At 32.2% G+C, this 22,476-nt stretch overlaps 1 protein-coding gene across 2 annotated transcripts in view; it reads left to right on the top strand.

Annotated features, from left to right (window-relative positions):
- Window positions 1-22,476, top strand: part of LOC130901269 (lachesin-like) — a 389,818-nt gene that overhangs the window by 278,623 nt on the left and 88,719 nt on the right. For both annotated transcript variants that reach the window (XM_057812492.1, XM_057812491.1), the window contains exon 2: window positions 10,055-10,215. In XM_057812492.1, coding sequence (XP_057668475.1) covers window positions 10,055-10,215 — 161 coding nt within the window. The remainder of the gene's footprint in view (window positions 1-10,054; window positions 10,216-22,476) is intronic.

Here is a 22,476-nt window from a genome sequence, read left to right as displayed (position 1 = left end):
AAAACAACAAGTGTGTGACATAGGGTTGTCATACATCAACTAAACGATGATTTGTAACGCGTTTTTTGTCTAAATTGACACCAACTGCTTAAGCATATTAATTTGACATCAATCTGTCATATTGATTATAATTTTACTTTTACATTAAAAGAATAAAATGCAGCGCCAAAAACAATTAACTAGATGAAATAACAGGAGGGTTTCAAAAAAGAGTTACTGTTCATGTTGACACCCATCTTGATAAATAGATTTACGGCAACGTTCCTTAACAGAGAGGCATGTCCAGCGAAGCATGTCAAGCTGACCGCGAAGAGTTTCAAAGTTGTCTTCAAGTTGCAGTTAGTTCAGGAAGATCTTACAAAAGTTCAGCCTCATAAAAAGAAATTACAAGATACCAGGTCCCACGACCATGCCGACCAATCAACGAATCCTCGCCTGCCTATCCATTCTCAAAAAGAACATTGAGGTACTCCCGCACACTTAACGCGTGGTGCGGCGAAGTTCCATCCTGCATGAGATGACGCATGTTTGCGAGTGTTGTCCCACGTAAATCTTCTAGCATTTCCGGATAACTTTGGTGTGACCACTAAAAAATTATGGATCCACGAGAACTCCCGCAGGTTTAATTGTTCTTCAATGAAGACGTGAGGATTTTGTTCGCTCCAGCACACGCAGTTATGTCGATTGACGGTTTAAAGTTGCTTCATCTGATCACAAAATGATATGCTGAAAACGCGGATCATCATGATTGCATCCGAGGTACCACTCGCAAAATTCTAATCTGCGATCGAAATCATCTTCGTGAATTGCTTGGAGGAGTTACGATGCATTCTCAGCATTCGTCGTAAAGAACGATGGGATAGAGAGCGTTGCCTCGCTATTATCCTGTTTATCAGCGATAATTGCACTGTAGAAATCGAAAATTGGGTCGCAAGTTGTTAGAGAAAAGTCAGACCGGCATTTTATTGTTTTTAATAATGAGATATTGTGATAACGTCATTGATGGCAAAGAAGTCAATATCAAATGTGTTTTCAGTTCACTCGTCAAGAACTGTTAATTACCGCTAGGATATCGCGTAGTAACTTCTATCTATTCTATACTTGTTGTTTGTTTTTGAATTTAATTACAAGAATTTCTATTTTGGTAAAGAATCTAACTTTTGAATAGAGCAGAAAATGATAGAACCACATTCAATCACAGCTGTGTTGGGCGGCAGTTCACCATTTTTTTTATAGAAAAGGTCGTACGTTCTTTTTGATATTGACTTGAGATTAGGCAACAAAATGATGAGAATTATAAAAGTTATACTATAAAAATCATATGAATTGATGATGATACTATGATACAATATAATTTTCAACATTCGATGATGTTTAGTTCAAATCCCCCCTGGGTGCAAAGAATTCTGGAAACATATACATAAGAAGTCAGGAAAAAATCAAAGCTCTAGTTTTCTAAAGCGACTAATTCATCAAAATAGTACACAGTTTACATTACCACCTCACTACATTCAAAATTATGTAGTCTGACACGTGTTTCAATAACAAGGTTAACGTCTTCAGAGACGAAAGATAAACTGAAACCTATTAACTTGACCTATTCAACAATAAATTGTTGGATACATCTTGAGGCATTCAGATTGTTACATATAAGAAAATTTTGAATAGGGACAAAGGGTCTCCCTTGAGAAATGAATGTGAAATTTTCCACTGTAATTTTTTACCCTGAAATTTTGAGTGTGTTCAGTATTCCAGCTTAGAGGAAATAATGGTTTTCGAAAAACTATGTTTTCTGTTTTATCTTACAAATTGATTTTGCGGAGAAGATATAAGTTATTTAAAATTATATACAATATGCTTTTTACCAAATTTACTGAACAAGAAGATAACCATTGTGCATTATCTATGTGGTTGTTCAGGAATAACATTTCCCAAAATATTAGTCCTATTAAATTACATAAGAAATTCTTACAGAAAAATAAAGACAAGGCTTTTCCTCACACTGAATCCGTCCAGAAATCATAGTATTGGTTCAAAAGCATACCTCCTGTATGAAATTTGATTAATGAGCTTAAAATTTACAGACAAATGTCACTGAGACATCATAGAATTTTGATTGGAGAAATACAGACCAACTCTCAAATTCAACAGAGCTCGTATTTGTGGCATGAAAAATTGTAGTGAGAAAAAAAAATGTGTTGAATGTTACTGACTAAAAATTGCTGTACCTCACTCTAAATTTAAATGTCCACCTCACAACGAAAACCACTATTTTAAGTTTATATTCCTATTAAACTATTTGGATCGAATTATATGAGAGAAATTATAGCAAATCATTGTTACACCAACAATCTGAATTTCTCTATCTTCTATTCTAACCGTTTATCAAACCCGGATAATTCCACAAACGATGGTTGCTTAAAAGTGTTATTTATGTAGAGTATTGTTTCTCTAGGATTTTACAAATCCTCTGTACCAATCAACCACAACGACCCTCTCTAATCTACATTTTGCATTAATTGAGAGAGAAACACAAAGAACATTATAGTTGAATACATTGAAAATAATGGTAGAGCTGAGGTAATACTTTGTCTAAAATCCTCAAGTACTGCTGAATTAATTATTATTTAATGGAAAGCAAAATATTATTAGACCTTTTGATGTGGGAATAGATGTAACGTGAATTTGTGGAATTTGTGGAAATAAAAAAAATAATGATAGAACATCGATTGATTAGAAGAGGATATTTTTAGTTTTGGTCATGGCAACACTATTTTAAATTGTTACAGACATTCTGGTGTAGATGTTACCTCAACAAGTTTTCTTGTTTGCAATTGATTGTAGAGGGTAGTTTGGAATATATTATCACGGCAACATTACATCAACACATGATGAAGTGATGAAAATTCTTCCTGGAGCACTGTGAAAATTTGAATTTGAACGTGGTTAATGTTGAATCTCGGACGAAATCCGTAATATCTGTATAAAATCTTCATGGTACATATCGTAAGAATATTTAGCTTCGTTATAAATAATATGAATAAGATACCACATTATCATTTGCATATGGAAACATTTTTTTTGTTTCACAACTACAAATGGTTTTTCTCAATAGTGCTACTAGCTTTTGCTGAAGCAAATTGTGAGTTTATTTACATCGACGAAGAATCCTATGGAAAAGAATGTAATGCAGAAAATTTCGAACGGTCTGCTTTGGTGAAAATATTCAATAAGGTAAAAATTGTTCCCATCCTCAAGCAAATCCCCCAATTTCAAATCTTGTGTAACTTCAGGTGTAAGCTTTCCGCTTACATCGAAATATGTTTATACCATACTCCCGAGAACATGCGATTAGAGACAACTCGAAAGCTATATTGAAGGATTTGATGTAATAAACTCATTTGCTATATACATCAGCTCTGACGGAAAGGTAGGCACCTTTCAGGTGTTTAATTGCTATCCCAAAGAACATTGATCCATTGATCTGAATTAGAAACCTAATGTCCTGAATTTTCCAAAATAATTTATCTTACATACTGTACAATTCACAGATACTTATAATAATAAGTAAAAAAATATAAGTAAAAAGTAATCAAATTACTAAAAAAGAACTTACTTGGTTTTCCAACTTTTTTGGCAATTTCAGCCCACCCATTATCCTTGACCCTTGTAGAACGCGTATGATAATTGCCATAGTGAGGGATGATTTGCGATTGCCTCGAAAAAAATTTCATTATCCATATCAGAAAATTAAAGACCCATGATGCGCGGTGATCTTCTCGCAACGAAATATCGTTGACGATTAACGATTATATTCAGTCCTTTCCTAAACGACTTTTCAAGACATACGATCACCTTAAACGATTCTAGCAACAGTCGTTCATGCCAATTCCTTACAGCCCACTCTATAGTAATATTATAAATGTGAAGATTTTCGCCAAGGAGGTTATTCCACTGGACTAAATTTTCGCGGGAGAAAGTTTATTCGTGGGAAATTTAGTATAAAACAGGTTTTAGTTTACCTTCAACTTAGCTTTAGTCATAGGTCTTCGAAATGAAACAGCAATTAAATTTATGAGTATCTCAGTAGAAATTGTTCGCAGAAAAAGTTCTTTGGCATTAGTGATAATGTGGCGAAAAGTCATTGGAAAAATTTGGAAAGGAATGAGTTGAGTTTTTTCTTTATCATGTCAATGTAAGCTCTCCCACTACTGAGTAAACAATTCATTTTCAACTAACAATAAATAATGATTAAAGTCTTTGTATTGCAGGCACGGTCTTGTTCTTGGTCTCGCACTTTTTTGCTAGAATGTCATCGGAGACAGTTTTTTAAATACATAGATGCTCATGAGTGAACCAAAATATGAATATTCATTGATCTTCTTGATGATTGAAATTTGTTCATTATTTTTTATTGTGTTACTTTAAAAAAACTAGTACTTTGTAAAAACATATACCAAGATTTTATGTCCTATAAAATTTCTTAGCAGACCCATTAATGGAGATTTACTCCAAATCATCAAAAAACTGAATATCTTCTGTGTACATTTCTTAGCAAATAAAATTATTCACAACTATTTTACTTACTCGTTTATGGTAAAGTGTTTTCCTTACTCATATGCGGGACATACTATACAGAAAATAACGCAAAATTTAGTTGATAAGTTCTTCAAAGGATAGAAAAAACTTGTATTTAAGACACTAAAAGTCTTCCAATACTTGATCTTGCTTAAGTCTTGCCCTACTTGATATTCTCGGTCATGGTTTTGCATACATAAAACAGGACTTCTTCTTAGTCTTGCTTTTCTGCAAGACAAGTTCAATCTCACTTATTACTACTATTCAAAATGTGTCTATCCAGCTCTGATTTCTCATACAATCACTTTTTTGGTCTTACAGAAAAACAAATTATTTTGTCAACGATTTTCAATACTGCAAAATGTCGTTTGTAATTAAAACACATATTTTGGATTCGAACTGATTGGATTTATTAGAAAGCTTTCAAAAGGATATATTAACAGATAGAAAAACTAGTCTTGTTCATAAATACTTTTTCATTAACATGTTACCTAACCTATATAATTGAAATAGTGTTTTTTGCTCTCTGCTCAAATATATGCTTAATTTTGTACCAGTAGTAATTATCAGTTTGTTTATTATTTCGTTTGAAGAATAACAAAATACACCGATAAATATTTATCAATGAAGAGGGTTCCACATATATATCTCCACCATAGTTTACTAAGTGGTTTATCCAAAATATATTCTCACAATGACTTTCCATTAGTTTATCAACAAACAAACCCATTATGATGTTAATTGATCCGGAAATTGTATGTTTCACCGTATTTACAGAAAACTCAAAACAATTTATCCAAGCTATAGTAAACTATATATTGATGAATAAATATACGTTATGTATAAGTATGAAAGAATACTTTGGAGGTTGTTGCTCGGAATCATTCTACAATTTATCTCCCCGGACGATATTCCGACCTATGTTTCTTTCTACTGTCTAGTTCCGCCATTATATTGATTAGAAAGGAGAAGCCGTGAGGATATTTGTTTTGAATCATATCCTTCTTTTTCACTAACTTTCATGTCTCGGAGTAAAGTTTCTTCACTTGTGGTTTATATATATTTCTGTCAATTTTCTCGCCATTAGAAACATAATGAATTTATTACTTAAGTATCTCTTAAGTACCGTACTATAATGTATTTTAAAGAATGTGGGGAAATATTTTAAGTAATAAACAAGGAGATATAAGAGATTAACTGAATGAGAGAATATACAAAAAATATTTATAATTTCACTTATTTATAGAAGGAAACGTAATGAAAAAATCATGCCGAGCTTAGGGGAACATCAAATTTAAATGTTTGCTCAAGTTATGCCAGACAAAAACCCAAATCGCAGAAAGTACAGAAATTAGAAATATTCTAATTCTTTGCCTTAGAAAGAAATAGTTAAAACAACGGGTCTTTGTCAATGCAGTGAAAAGACTATTAACAAAGAAGTTTTGCTTAATATAGGAGTCACTTGTTGTAGCCTTAAGTAGTTATTTTTGAGGAATTGTTTTTTGTGGTTTTAATTATTTGTTCTTGGGAAATCGTTTTCTCCGGTCTAGAGTAATTGTACTAGTTAGACAACAATTACTTCATTGGATTCGCGTTAAATGAAATGCACGCCTGGTGCAGTTGTCAATGCCTTTTGCCAATTATGCCTTATGACCAAACCACGTCTACAAAAATTGCTTGCCCTTCACGATTTTAAAAAAAATAGAGTTCAGTTATTCCCCTGCTTGACAACGTACACCTAACCATCATTTTGGGACTTTGACGTGGCTGTTGATGCTTTAAGCAGAAGCTTTGTATTTAGGAGACCAATAACGACAATTTTGCTTGTTCACTCTTCTATTCAAATGAAAATGGGATTCATCACTCCAAAAGATAGTGTTCACTGTGCGAAATCGCTCCAACATTATCTTACAGAATTTTTTACGCATATTATGATCATTAGGCTTAAGCGCTTGCACAATTTGAATTTTAAATGGGATTCATCACTCCAAAAGATAGTGTTCACTGTGCGAAATCGCTCCAACATTATCTTACAGAAATTTTTACGCATATTATGATCATTAGGCTTAAGCGCTTGCACAATTTGAATTTTAAATGGATGAAATTCATGATCCTCCTTCAATATTTGTTGCACTATAGTATTTGGAAGCCGCAAGGCTCTCTTGCTAACGGACTGACGCGGATAATCGTGCAAACGAGTGCACTCGTTCTCGACGTTCTGCTGGGTTCCGGTCTGGGTTGTTTTCTGTTGAAATTGTTACCCGTAACCTTCGCACCTATGATCGAATAAATCTACGAAAAAATTCGAAATTTAATTTCTAATTCTGCCACCGGACACCTTTTACTTGGCAGAGATTTGGTCAAAAACCTTGTGATTGTTTTAAAACCAAATTTCATAAAAAATTATAATTATATCACACATTTTGAAAAATTTTGTATCTCCATTTTCTCATTTGCTTTCCATTGCTAATAATATCGCATTAATTGTCAATAAACTCCTCAAATTTAATAATTCTAACTTCCCATCAATTCATCTAAAACTCGATAATAAACCACAACATTTTTGAAAGAGAAATCTCATTATTCACTGAACTTCCACCTAGTTAGGGCTGTTTGTTAAGAGAAAGAGATATTTCAGTATTGAAATTTAATTACTGTATCGAAGTTGAGACAGTGAAAAATTAAGTAGAAGTTGGCAAACGAGTTTTGTGGAAACTTTCAAAATTATATCAAGTAGCTGGTACAATTTTATAATTGCAGTTGAAAGTTTGCAAAGCAATCTGCAAAAGTTGCCAGTTACATTCGTCATTTCTGTTTGCTCTTGAATTAGAATAGAATTTTTATTCTTCAAAATTGAAAACTCGCTAAGATTCATTACTCTTCTTAATTCAAAGCAAAATTGCCTTCAACTGATTAACTATCAATAAATCGTTAAAATATAAATTAGTTTGTGAAGAAACGAAGATGATTATTATATACAGGAGTGCTGGCAGAATCTCAGAAACAAGAAAACTGAAAGGAATTATTTTTGAGAGCTATTTTTTGAAATAAATACTCACATAACTAATTTATAGTCACAAATCATAGATAGCTATATAAATGATAGATAAAATGCTTATGGTCATGTTAAATTTCAGTGATTACAACCACTTTCTCTGGCTCCTAAGATTGACGGATGTACAATCAAAGAATTGTGTGTGACATGATTAGTCACAATTTGAATTTGCTTATATAATTCATAAGATATTCGTAAGCTCATATTCTCAGAGAAAGTGATTAAATGAATCTAAAAATGTGATAATAATCAACTAAACTAAACTAAAATTAATAGCGCAAAATAAGTCTCTGGAGGACAAAAAGGACATAAAGATATGAAGCTACTCCAACGATGCAATCTAGATAGCTGAAAACGGGCATGACCTGCCGCGTTTACTATATCGGTTCCAAACAACAGCCAAAAACCTTAAAATGCAGATATCTGCATGCAGAACCTACATTAATAAGTCCTCAAGAATTTTTGGCCTTCCGGAAGACCTCATCTGGAAAAACAAATATATTTCCACCGATAGTGGAGTACGCATATACAAAAGAGGATATATATTCACGTATGCAGGGGAAGAGAGATCAAATCAGAAGCAAAACTATGAGAGAAGTTCCGAAAATTCAGCATATTCACGTGATTTAGATCAAGTCCACGACATTGGAGATATAGCCAGCTTCCGGTCAACCTCCCAAACGTTGGTACGAAAACATTTATTTCTGAATAGTAGAAGAAACAGGACTAAGTCTTCCTGAAAGAGAAAGAAGAACATTTCTACGTACGAAATCACACTGATTCCTGTCGCTTTTATCATGTCTGTCGTTATTTGGTTTATTCCTGGTTACCAGTTTCTGTATTGCCTGTCGTATTTCTTTTGAACTAATTTTATCTTGTGCTGCTCGGGTTTCCGTTAATTTTACTATTAGTATTTTCTTCCGGCAATAGAATATATGTAATTATATATTGCTATTGGCTCGCTTTATGATACTAAACTCCAATAGGACTAGCCGTTAGTCTATGTGTATTGAAACAGTTTGTACCAATTTATATTTACAAGCATTTATTGCATCAACGATTGCAGAAATATAAAACCGAATGGAAATCATTTTGATTGAAACATTTGATGGACGAAGAATGTTTTCAACATGTTGTATGGGTGTTTGGTAACATTATGTCTCATTTACTCCAAAATTAATAGAAACAGTTATCTAGATAGTAAATTGCTGAAAAATTTGCATCGATTTCCGAAATGAAAAATCATTTGAACATAGCAATGATAAATGTTGACACTCTAAACTCATGTTCTTCTTCCTAATTGAGTGTGAATATGATACTTGGTGTGATAATAACAATGATAATATTATGATCTTGATGAAAAAAAAACATTCCTTTTCTTAGAACATGTTACAAAATTTTTGCAAGGTAAATATGAAGAGAGTGAATTATAGAAAATATTTGTTGACGTAGAATCAAACACAATTCATTATAATCATTTTTAGAAGTCATCAAATCTTTCTATTCTGATTGATAGTAATAGAGCCACTTTCCACATCACCAAGAAATCTCATTAAACTTGGTACCTCTTCCATGAGTGTATAGAATTGCCTGTCTCTCAGCTACTAACTGGGCTAGCGCCATACTGACTGATGTTGATCTGATACCAAATACCATAGTACTTGATACAATGAAACAAACAGTTTGCCGCATATGACGCTTCCATTTCTTGATGTTTCTGTCAGTATATTTTTGAGTACTGGAAGCTGTTTGTTTCAACTCAAATCTAATATGAAAATTAAAAGTCCATAAGCTTCTGATAAATGTACAGATATAATTTTTCTATTTTATTTTGATTTTGTGATAGAAATACTGTGAGAAAAATCTTATCCGCTAATCAGAATTCCAAAAAATTCTAACAGCTTATCGTGAATCGAAAAAAGTAAAACGCAATTTTCACTTTGGTTGCACAGAAGGATCGTTCCATTGGCTTAAATGAATAATTTCCTATTTCAGAAAAAGGAACCGAGGGTGCGCATTCTGCGTCCGCCAATAAATCAGAATCGAATTCTCCCTCAGATGATTAAGAAATTCAACATTCCTTTTTATTAAGCCTAACTGCTTCAAAAATAATTATATCGAACAGAAGCTTGTATTCCAGTTGTTAATAACAAGTATTTATGAAGTGGTTTTATTTGTAAAAAGTAGACGTTTGAATAAATTCTATATATAAGATCGATATAAAATTTTTTTAAAAAACATGATAACGCACACAATAGGATATACGCTACAATAGAGACTATTTTGAAAGTTATTATTTGTTTCCCCCTTGATTACTTCTAAGAAATTCAATTACTGAATATAGAGATCATTACAACTCTTATAATATTATAACGAAATGATTCAGAAAATGAGTAACTAATCAATTTTTTATTGTTCTAGTATTGGGAGCTCAAACAGGAGCTTCAAATAGTGGCAATGCTTTAACAGAAAGTACTACTAGAGGTCCACATTTTGATGCAGCAGCGTCAAAAAACGTCACAGCACTTCTTGGAAAGACTGCTTATCTAAACTGTCGAGTTAAAAATTTAGCTAATAGAACAGTGAGTGTTACCACAAAAGTCATACATTTTTCCGCTTTTGCATGCCATTAACACTAAACCACATCGATTCAGCAAACACTAATCTGCAACATATTAGGCTGCATATAATTTTCATTTTCATATATAAATAAGAAAAAATATTGCAGAAGTAGCTTTTAACCTTTTTCAACCTTCCAGTATTCATAGAATTTCATAAACATACTTGAAAGTACCAGCTTTAACTTGTTTTCAAACGTTGATCAGAATATAAGACGTTTACAGTTCGACGGAATCATACGTATTCAGATTTTCTGCCATCTCACGTTCAAAATCTTGACGCTTGGAAACTAGTGAATTTTTATTTTAAATATGTTTGTAATTTTGGGGTAGAGGGTAGGATATGTTAATAAATGAGAATATGTATCTAAATAATTGAAAATCAAACTTCAGCAACACTAATGATACAGAACCAAAGTTTGTTTTGTAATAGCTCATTCAAATTTCAAACTTGAGCGTCGGGGCGCTAGTATCTACTTAAAAGTATCCTCTAGCTATAAAGTCCTAGTTAGGACTAGATATAAACTCAAGAAACTTGTGGTAAAGGCTATAAATAATTAACCGAATTACTTGCAAATTTCAATCAACGACAATTTGGACTGTTGACTTCTGTATTTACTTTCACACAATAATAGAAGGAAAACCAATAACTGATAAGAAATATAGAGAGAAGAATTTTAAGTGGGAGACGGTAAGTGATGGACGGAAGTCGAATGATGCATTTGAGAACTAAAACTCAATGAATAGTGATACCATAATGATTTTACTTCATTGACAAATCATGGACATCATTTCCCTGACTTCACGTCTAAAAAATGTGATTTTATATACGATAATTATAGTAGTACTGATGAAGAGAAGAAGAAAACGTTATATTCATTTTATTCTCGCTCTTTTTTTCTATCTTTTCAAGAATTACCTTATTTATTATGTGATCTATCCATCAATATTACAAAAAAAATACTTTGGAAAAAAAGATCTTCATTTTATACGATTCAAAGAATTTGGTTTCACAATAATACAACAAATTTATAGCTTAACACTTCGAATGAATGATGTAATTGTTGGAAAATTTCATTTAGATAATTTAAGAGTATTAGTTCACATTTTATACGAATCCAATTGGTTACTTGATTTTATAATAAAATTACTGCCTTATCTGAAATATCAATATAAGTTGAACCTCAATAAACTTTGCTCGCACTTTTCAAACTTTATAAGGCAATTACTTACATCAAACCCAAAAGTTCGAGAGGATGGCGATAAGTACCGCATAATCTTGTCATTGACCCATTTTCCTTTATCCATTTGTATGAAAACATTATATAATACGCCGTAAAGATCGACCAGCCGTTTCCATCATTAAGTTTTAAGATCATTTTCCATTAAAGTGGATATAAAACAGGCCTAAATCCACAGCACAACGTAGATATTTCTTTATTCAATACCGTACGTAATGAATATCTCAAAGATAAGTATCTAGAACTACCTAGGTATTTTTGATAAAATCAGAATTTTAAATGTAGAATTGTGACGCGAATGAGATTTCTACTAAAAATTACGCGAGGAAAATCTCAAGGAGCGTTTTGTAAACTTGAACTTACTCAAACAAAATTTAATGTTTTCTTATCAAAACCCGATGTTTGTCTTTTGTGCTCTCGTAAAATGATCAATTCGGAATAATTTAGAGATGGTTGTACACATAAAACAATATTTGCATAACAATGCTTATACAAACTTCGTTTCACTTCACTTTGACAAGGATATTGTTTAGTTTATGAAAGTTCATTAACAATTTCAAATAATACTGTGGAAGACATGAATTTACTTTATTTATATCAACTTGATATAATCAACTTTATTTCCTTTTGTTTTATAACTATGAAGCTCCCTTATGTACAGCCTGTGAAACTTGAATTTTGTTCACTGATTTTATATCAACATTTGTCACAGATCGTGTTGAAATAAATGATTTCTTCCTATTTTTTAAAAGGACACTGTCTATTTGGAATAATCAGCATTCCTCTGAGCACCATCTTGGAACGCGGAACCCTTATACTATCTTTTTGGTCCGATTAGATGCCTCCGTCTCGTCTGTTTGGTTCCAACTTACAGTAATAAAAATTATTAGTTTCTCTCAAATATCACTTTCATCTCTGATGTCACTTCCTCAATTGTTTTTCGAGTTTTAACGTAGTGGTCATAATACCATTTTTTGTTGATGCTTCGGCATTTGTTTCCAATCATACGTTTTAAGCGTGTTTTGTATATTTAAATCTCACTTTTTGCACTAATTATATTGTTTTCCCATATTATTTCTTTTAAATATCGACTGATCTCTGATGAAGTTGTTTCATTTTTTTTGTCATGATTCGCATTTCCTCTGTTGAAATGTCATTTGATATCGCTATTTCAAAGTAGTTTATTTACATTGATCTTTGCATTTTCTCTTATCGACAACTAGTTAACATCTAATCGAATATTTTGATATTGAATCTTCTTAGATATTATGCTCATAATATATTCACCTGCCATTAGCTTCATCCTGTTTAGTACACGTTGTACTCATCTTCAGTCTTTGCTACTAGTACTTCATCATCCATATAACACTATATATGGGTGATTCCGTTCTAACTGTGATATTCAATGTCCTGTATTGTTTTTTTGTACTAGTCATTAATTAATAATCAATTAATAAAAATTTTGTGTTAATTGAATAATTCTTAAGATATTTAAACATTATTTTTATACAATATAACTTGCCACTTGAAGAAAACTTATACTACATCACTTGAATGTCAGTACCGTGTCATGTCCATTCCTAGAATTTACCGATAAATTATTAATTTTTTTTTGTCGTAACAAATGATTTAAACTAATTACCTTATAAATTCTAATGTTTATGATCAAACTGAGGAAAATTGATGCACTTGTTGTTTAATATCTTAAGTTACCATGTCAGTACCGTGTCATGTCCATTCCTAGAATTTACCGATAAATTATTAATTTTTTTTGTCGTAACAAATGATTTAAACTAATTACCTTATAAATTCTAATGTTTATGATCAAACTGAGGAAAATTGATGCACTTGTTGTTTAATATCTTAAGTTACCATGTCAGTACCGTGGATAAATGAGTCAGTACCGTGGAACTCAAAATCCGACATTTGTGTCTTGCTCGTGATACTTTGAAGTTGTAGTAAATTCCTCTTAGAGTTTTATTTTTACAGTAAAATAGATGAATAATATGCATAAAAAAGTTAGAAAAGTTAAATTTTAAAATCTTGAAATTTTGAATACAAAAAATCACAGTTAGAACGGAATCACCCATATTGGATAGTTTAGAGCCATAGTTGTTACCCTGTCTTATCCCTATCCCGGTAATAATTTGTAGTTCTTGTACGGTCATGTTCTGGTTTCAATTTTTTGATCTATGTTATACTTGAATAAAGTATCCAATATCGAAACCTCATTATTCATCCTCTTATCTTCAAGCCCGTATAAACGATATCTTTCAATACTGTTTCTTGAATTCTCGAATTTTAGTTTACATCTTTTGCTTGAAATTTTGAATTTGATTTTATTCCATATTTGGGCTTATGAATTCATCGAATTCATCTGCCAAATTGATAATGGTGATATTACCAATAACTCCTTAGAAATAAAGAGTATAAAATCATTTCTCTAGATCTTAACTTGAAAACAAGACATTTTCTGTGGAATAAGGATTAATCATATATTTTAACTTGACTTAACTTTAACTTAATATATTTAACTTAAGTCACATGGATCTCTTGTAACAGTAACAGTAACAGTTTCAGCCTCTGTGCATAATGTTTGATAGTCCTAATGTCACGTGTTTAAGAAGATTAATTGCCACTATTCGTAAAGTGCCTCCAATATTCATCTACTGCAAAAAGAAGAAACACACACGATGCGAACTCGTAAAGGCCGTTCAGAACATCAATTCGTTATCGGTCACAAGAATTCGACATTTCAGGCACTCTTCAGCTAAATATCACTAAATATTTACAGCTGCATGTCCACAAAATCCAACTGAATCAACAACTTCTGCTAGTAGACCATGAACAGCGGAGATAATTCACCAATTGATGCCTTGAGTAATCTACTGACTTTGTGAACATAATCATTTTCAGTGATGCGGTCTAATTTCATCACGAGAGCTTCGTTAATATGCAAAACTGTTGCATTTTGCGCTCATAAAATCCTGGAAACTAACAGTGAATGGTGAACGTTAGCAAGCTATGATAACATATTTTCTTGTGCTTCATTTAGAAGCTATTGACCTTGATGACATGTGGTTTCAGCAGAACGCTACCACATGTTATACCGCCCATGACGATCTTTAACGTATTTGCTTCTGGTCGTGTCATTCCCCGATGTGGTGATCAGAATTGTTCTCCATGCTCTTGCGATATAAGACCTCCTGGCTGTGGAGTTATCTGAAGTCACAAATTTATGCAATAACGTTATTGAATCTGTGAAATCTGAAATTCAATCAGATTCTGCTGCTGCCTAAGTTATATTTAATGTTTGGCACTGTTTCATACATTTCCCTACAAATCTGTAACTATTTTCGTCAACTTTGTTGAATATTTAATGACTCGAATTGTATCGATAAAATTTAGTTCATTACATAGTTTTATCCAATGCTTCTATTATGAAACAAAAAGCTATTCGTTAAACGCACCTATACTATCCATTCATCCACCATCAATATTTCAATACACGATTCATTTAATAGCTATAGGTCATCCACATGATACAGCGAACACAATACTGTGTAGCCGGGCTGAAAAATTACAAATAAAGAGAAAAATGTATTCGCTTTTTTTCATTCGACGGAAAAGCTCCATGGAATTTCACATAATTTTTTATTTTAAAATTGATCGTTGTCATGCTAATAGTCCAGTCAATCGGCAATTCCAATTAGTCGAAAACAAAATAAGAAAATTCAGATAACATTAATAAAATTGCTGCTATTTGAGGTTGCCGGCTGCTCCGACTTATTCTGACTGAAGACGAATGATTGCGAAAACCTTGAAAAACCAATTGAAAGGAAACATTCAAAAATTGATAAGTAGGGTAAAGTTTTACTGTAGTTTGGTCGTTAATTCGGCGACGATATGCTCCTTAGCTTGCAAATATCCTTCTTCAAAGCAGCGTTACAGAGCGTTTTTTTTTCTCATCACTTTGTATATTTCTTGATATATAGAATTCTCTTATAATCCTGATATATGAAAAGCTAGCAAATGAATAAATCTCCATTTGTTTAGATGACTTCTTGTCAAGTTTCAAACACTATATAGTGTATATAAAGCTCATTTAGCTTTATTTAAAAATTGTGTGAGTTTTAAAATCTAAAACTAAACATAGAAGCTGTAGATCTTCCCGTTTTTTCGTGCACATTCGATCAGTAAAACTTTTACGGACAGCATCAGCTAAACTACGAGGACGCATTCAGAAGAAGAAAATGCGGCTGTCAGGTCAACAGGGTATATTAGGCAATAAGAAGCAGACAGCCTTGCCAAAAAGGGGCAATTATACGAGGCATACTTTTTAAGTAAGTACAGTTTTGCGAATCCGCCGCCACAACCCCAAGGTCGGCGTTCCGCACATGCGCGCTGGTTACCTACATCTCTTGTCTACGCACTGACGCCATTACAATCTGATTCTTCATTGTGTACGTTGTTTACTGTTTAAGATCCCGCCGATTGTGAAGTACGGGCTGTTATACGATTCCTCAGTGCTAAAGGCGTAAAACCGATCGATATTCATCATGAGATCTGTGAAGTTTACGGACAAAACATTATGAGTGATGGAAAGGTAAGGAAATGGGTGAGTGCAGGGTATCGTTTTGCTGCATGACAATGTCCGTCCACATGTGGCTAATCGGACCAAAGATCTCATCAAATATTTTCAATGGGAAACTCTAGATCATCCTCCCTACAGCCCTGATCTGGCGCCCAGCAACTACCATTTGTTCCTGCACTTGAAGAAACACCTGGGTGGTCAGCGTCTTTAAGACAATAACGAAGTTGTGATACAGTGGTTAACAAGTCAGGCGGCAGAATTTTATGAGGAGAGTATTAAAAAACTGGTGCCACGTTATGACAAGTGCCTCAATATTCACGGAAATTATGTAGAAAAGTAGATTAAGGTACAGGCTTTCATGTAAAAATAAAATTATTGCGATATCTTTGCACTTCTTTTTTTAATTACAAAACGGTACTTACTTAAAAAATATGCTTCGTATATTTCAATATTGAATCACTGCGGCTACATGATATATCACAGTAACGAACTGAACGGATGGCTACAGAATCAGGCAGATGAAGTCCTACTAGAGAAACACTTCGGAAACAGATTCATAACCGTATCTACTAAGAAGGCTGAAGAATTTCTCGCGATTTTCAGAAAGTATAATAGGTATGGCAATGAACGAAAATTACAGATTCTAAGAACTACTAAACTCTAGGACATAAAATGTAAAGAAAAGTAGCTCTCTTTCGAAGCAGAACAATGATATGGAAAGTCTTGTACAGAGTATGTTTTAGGTATAGATGCTAAAACTCTAAATCGAGCGGGGAGACCTACAGCGTCGTCACATTGGTACTTTTGAAACAAGGAGGACTGGTTTGATGACAAACACTCTGCGAATTTATATCAAACATTATTAAAAATCGAAACATCGACGAAAGCTAAATAATCTAAATAAGTGTGATTCGGTGCGAAACAAATTGTTTTTGGGGATAGAGTCAGCAAGGAATATAAATGTGCATATTTTTTCAATTTTACTTGAATACAGGCAAGTTGAATACTTTATACATCAGGTTACATCTTGTAATTGTCTTGAAAGCTGAATACCCAGAAGGTTGAAAAATCCTAAATAAAAGTCACTAAGTATTTTTGATAATAATTTGTTTAAATATATATTTAATTTGAACTAAAGCTCAATATTAATTTGTGACGTGTTTCGCTAACACAGTAGCTTTGTGAAACGAGTCATGGTATAATAAAGTATTTTCAATGTATACAGTGCATTAATACTGGATTTTAAGATTTTGACAAAAATTATAACTAAATGTTTACATGGAAATAAAATGTAAAAAGTGCCTAAATACGGAAATCTACCTATATTAAGAAAAGAATTGAACAATTTTACCAGGAAATTAAATCTCTTAGAAGTCCTTGTGATAAATGAAAGCAAATATTCTAGTAATCTTCTTACCGACCAAATAGATACCAATCATTCACCGTTATCAAACCTATTCACCTAGATTAAGTGATTGTTTTGAATGAATTTCATGTTAAATTTGTTCAATACCATAAAACTTTATTTTTTAATTAACTTCTAAACTCCATATTGAATAAAATGTATAAGAGTACAACAAAAATGAATAATTTCACACCAAAATGTTACGACACTGTAATAGCCGCAACTTATTGGCACAAAATGAGTTCTCGACAAATTCCGACTCGCATGACTATCGCGCATCCAAAACTCAAGTCTAAAGCTACACTGGTCGAGTTATATTCAGTTTTTTTACTAGACCTTAACAAGAAATTGTTGGAACTTATGCAACCTCCAAATCGATACTTAAGTAGGTCAAATAATGTTACGCTTGGTATCATTTATGACGCATTACCTGCTTTTATTTTTATGACAAAATATCGAGGAGTGATCCGCATTGATTGTGTGTTATCTTGGTTATTATGTATCAAAAAAATACATATCTAAAAGCAGTCACGTAGCTTTGGGCGTTTTCAAAATTTCAAACAAGAAAAGTTCAGAAAACGATGGTTTTAATACTCAAAAAATACGTTATTTACTAAATAAGTAGAAAAAATACTTTTTTTGACGAGGCCAATGGTAACAACACATATTAATTGTGATATTTTCTTAACTCAAAATTGTACTTTGTGTATGTATGAGTTTTCTGTACGTTAATTGATGAGGATATCAAAATATTTCAAAAGAAATAATGTGACAATCCAATGATTCAATTTCTATGTAAACAAAACCAACCCAAATTTTTAAGCTGGACTAAAATTGAGTTACGTCTAGTAAATTTCTTTTAAATTCCAAACAACCAAAAAATGCGGAAAGCTTTCTACTCCAATGTACTCACGTAGTATAATATGCAGGAATAAGTGCATAAACAGAAAGATATGATCTCTATTCATGTCATAATGCTTTTCTGCATCTCACGTTTGTTGTTATGCTTTTTTGAATATAACTCAAAACCACGGACAAATATTCTCACATCATTTTTTTGTCAACAATCGTTATCAACACCAGAAATTCTATTTATCTCCTTTGTATTTACATCACATTGAAATCAGAACCAGAGATGCTTACTGCAAGAGAACAAGGATATAAAATAATTTCTTCAATTAAATTTGTAGAGGAAGTCTAATTTTTGTAAATATATTGAAATGAAAGAATGTGAGAAATTAAACAAATATTATGTGAAATTGTTGATTGTAAATAGTTATTACTATGACCTCAATATTCTCAATTTTCATAGCTGCGTTTGTATAGGACCACTTTTAGCTCGTCCCCCAGTTTTAGAGCCCTTATGAAATCTAATCGGCGGGATATGAGATAAGATTTTCGCTTCTGTGTTGGATTGTAATTATAAAGTATTGTGTACCTAGGTGATTTCTCTCTCCCAAACAATTTACACTCGTCAGGTGCGTCCTACAATGTTCTATAAAAAAATATAAATTTCTTTAATTTCTTAGACCTTTTGATATATGAATGCATCTAAATGTTCTTGATTTTAAATCTCTTCTGTTTTAAAATTAGTTTTTTTTTTATAATTTTTAAAAGAAAGATAAATTATGACGTTTCGACTTTTCTTTAAGTCTTCATCAAAATATTTTAATATTATAACAGAAAAGACCTAAAATCAAGAACATTTAGATTCATTAAGAAAATATATTTACTAAGATCTTAATATTTCTTTGATCTTAGAGAAAGAACAAATTGTCTGGATTAGTCCAGTTATGGAAGCATTCACTTTCAGAAATTTTCTTTCTTCGGAGGGTCTTTCAATAATAATATATTTGATTCGTACCCTTGAGAGATTCCACCTTGCAATGAATAGCAACAAATTTTCAATGAAATTACAGTTTAATGGATACAGAATGCCATTAGTTGTTTGGGAAGATATATGAGCTTTTGGCAAAGCTCATATTTCGGCTCAAAAATAATACAAAAATATTGTGAAATCATTCCTACCAAAATTATTTAGTAAGAACATGCTCCTTTTCAAAGTACTTCTTTCCTACATGAGTACACTTACTACAGTGGTTTTAACCAGAAGCTGTAGCGAATCTTTGGTTGGTATCTCGGACAGCATCCCTGGACACTGTTATTTTGATGTTCGCAATATATTCAAAATGCGTTTATTTTATGAGGTTTCGGTTTTTTTATAAACATTTTATATCATGCTTGGTTCTCCTTGAACATTTTATGTTATGAATGAATCAAAAAATGTCAAAAAAACCTATTGCCGGAATTCAATATTACGTTTTCAGTATATAATGACTGAAAAATATTAAATCTGTTATGAATAGCGCTAGGTTAACTTACTTATTTAAGTTACTGTTACATAATTAGATAAAGTTGTCAATTTCAATAAAAAAAAATACCAAAGTGTATCGCAAAAATTCGACAGAACAAACATTTCCAATGAACACTGTTCACGATAGGTAGAGTGTTTCTAGCAATGTAATTTTCAAATTGGTATAAAAATATCATTCATAGTGTGGATTATTCAATTGTATGAAGTTATATGAAAGGATTTCAATTGTGATTACATTCGACCTTCATATAATATTATTTAGATTCATATTTGAAAGCTTTTGAATTTTGTTATTCAATCGTTCGAGGAACTTCCTGTTGGACTGTGAACATATCAGCAATTGACTCCTGTGAAATTAACTATTCTAGTTAGACGTCCATTCTAATTCAACTTAGGAGTAGCTCGGCGCCAAACATATGGTATTTGATATCGTGGATATTGATGGATTCAATATGTTATGGAGAGTATTTATCATTTTTGATAGCTGATTTTTATCGTTTATTCCTATATGTCTATTCATAGTAAACATAAAGTTGATAATGAAATAAATGACGAGGCAATAATTTATATTTCACGAGATTGATATTTGTCATGTCTATCATAACCACTCACAAGCTTACTGTAACGAACCAGTTTTTTTTTATTGAAAGCATTAGTTTTCTTTATAACTTTCACTGTTGACAAGATTCTACCGTCCTTTAAATTATCATCTAATTCTGTTTTTTAATCTTCTCTTAATGGGGAATAGAAATTTACATGGAAAAATGTAGAAAGGTGACTCTGAAGATCTATTTACGTATCGTAAAATTTTTTATACCTTTTTAACAAAAAATATTTTATGTGGAGGGTATTACGCCGTAAAAAATGTCGACTGAGATATAAGTTATTTCGACAGGATATATTTGGCGAGAAAAAATTGTAACTATGTAATGGCAAATAAACAGGCAGATAAAAATAAAATATTCCTCGTTTTGAGATGAATCAGAGACACATTTAGACTTACAGTGAGTTTAATATTTATATGGGATTATAAGAGCAAACGAATATCATCCAATACAGAACAATGTTTGGAATAATAGGTAATTACATACAATGTTGTACTAAAATATTAGGTTTCTTTATATTTTATTCCAAATAATATATAGTTTTCTTTTTAGTATCTTATTATTTCTCCAATCCAAATTGTCGGTATATTATTAGTAAAATCACTTTTACTTGTCCAAAAATTAGCAAATCTTATATCATTATTATTGATTCAAAACTTAATTCTAAGAAACTATTCATTTCTATGTCACTAAATGATAAATATTCGTTCAAAGTATGTATGGGTTGAAATCTTCAATCCACAATGCAAAACTACATATAGTTGTAGTTAAACTAATGGTACTGTTAAGATATACACTGCTACGAAGACAAAATCCAAACTAACATTGTTCAAGATTCAAACGTGAGTGTTTTATAATAAAATTTGTACTCCAAACCAACGTAATGAGAAAAGCATGACCTTGTGTGATTGGCGACACTGCATAGTTTACAAGTTACCCATCAAATGCGATATACGGAGATGGTCCCAGAAGTACCTGGCCTGACCTAGAGATGACTTTGCTTAGAAAACACCACACCACGTATACAATCTATACAGTATATGTTTGAAGTTTGAAGACGCTACAGTGTTTGATATTTGTTTGGCAGCCATCAATAATTAACGTTTTCAGTGAATTTGTTAACATGGAAAAAAATGATCGTTATGTGATACAATACTTTTATTTGAAAGGCTTTTGTCCAACTAATATAAAAGCTGAACTAGATTATACTCTGGGTGAGACTGCCCCTTCAATATCAATATCTTCGCGGTACGACCTGCGAAGATAAACATCGCAGTGGTCAACCAAATGAGGTGAGGAATCCAGAAATGTTGAAGAAAATCCACAATGCTTTACTGGATGATTGTCGACAGAAAATGCGTGAGCTAGCAGACATAGTTGGCGTTTCAAAAAGTACGATACATCGCATATCACCTGAAACTTTGTACATGAGAAAACTGTACGCAGGATGGGTGCCGAGTTGGCTCATAATGGAATAAAAACAGCGTATTGAAGATGTTTTCATCTATTACTATATTTCAGAGAAATAAAGCCAAATTTTTGCGCTGTTCCATGACCAAGGATGAAACGTGGGTCCATGACTTCACACCCGAAAAAAAAAAAGAACAATAAAAACATTCGACTGAAATGGAAGAACCGACTCCATAGAAGGCAGACAAAGTCACGGTGTCGTTTTCTTGGAATTTGGAGAAAGTTAATATAAGAATGGTGGTGGAGTTGATCCAGCGTGGAAGATGAAGATGGTAGGATGCGGTGGAACAGAAAATAATGGGGTAAAAAATTGAAAACACATGACTATCATCACAATATACTTAATATGAAACAAAACAAATATGTACCGTAAGTTTTATTGACAGCTAAATAAATATACGTAATTTCAAAACACCTGTGACCTTTGTTTATCGCATGCTAATATCTGGATAGGAAAATAAATTTTGTGAATATCAACATTATTCAACAGGAGAATTTATTACGTCGGTCTTAAAGGCTATTTCCAAAAAGTCATT

Source organism: Diorhabda carinulata, chromosome X (genome assembly GCF_026250575.1).
Source record: "Diorhabda carinulata isolate Delta chromosome X, icDioCari1.1, whole genome shotgun sequence".
NCBI classification, from domain to species: domain Eukaryota; kingdom Metazoa; phylum Arthropoda; class Insecta; order Coleoptera; family Chrysomelidae; genus Diorhabda; species Diorhabda carinulata.
This window is presented reverse-complemented; position numbering and strand designations above follow the sequence as displayed.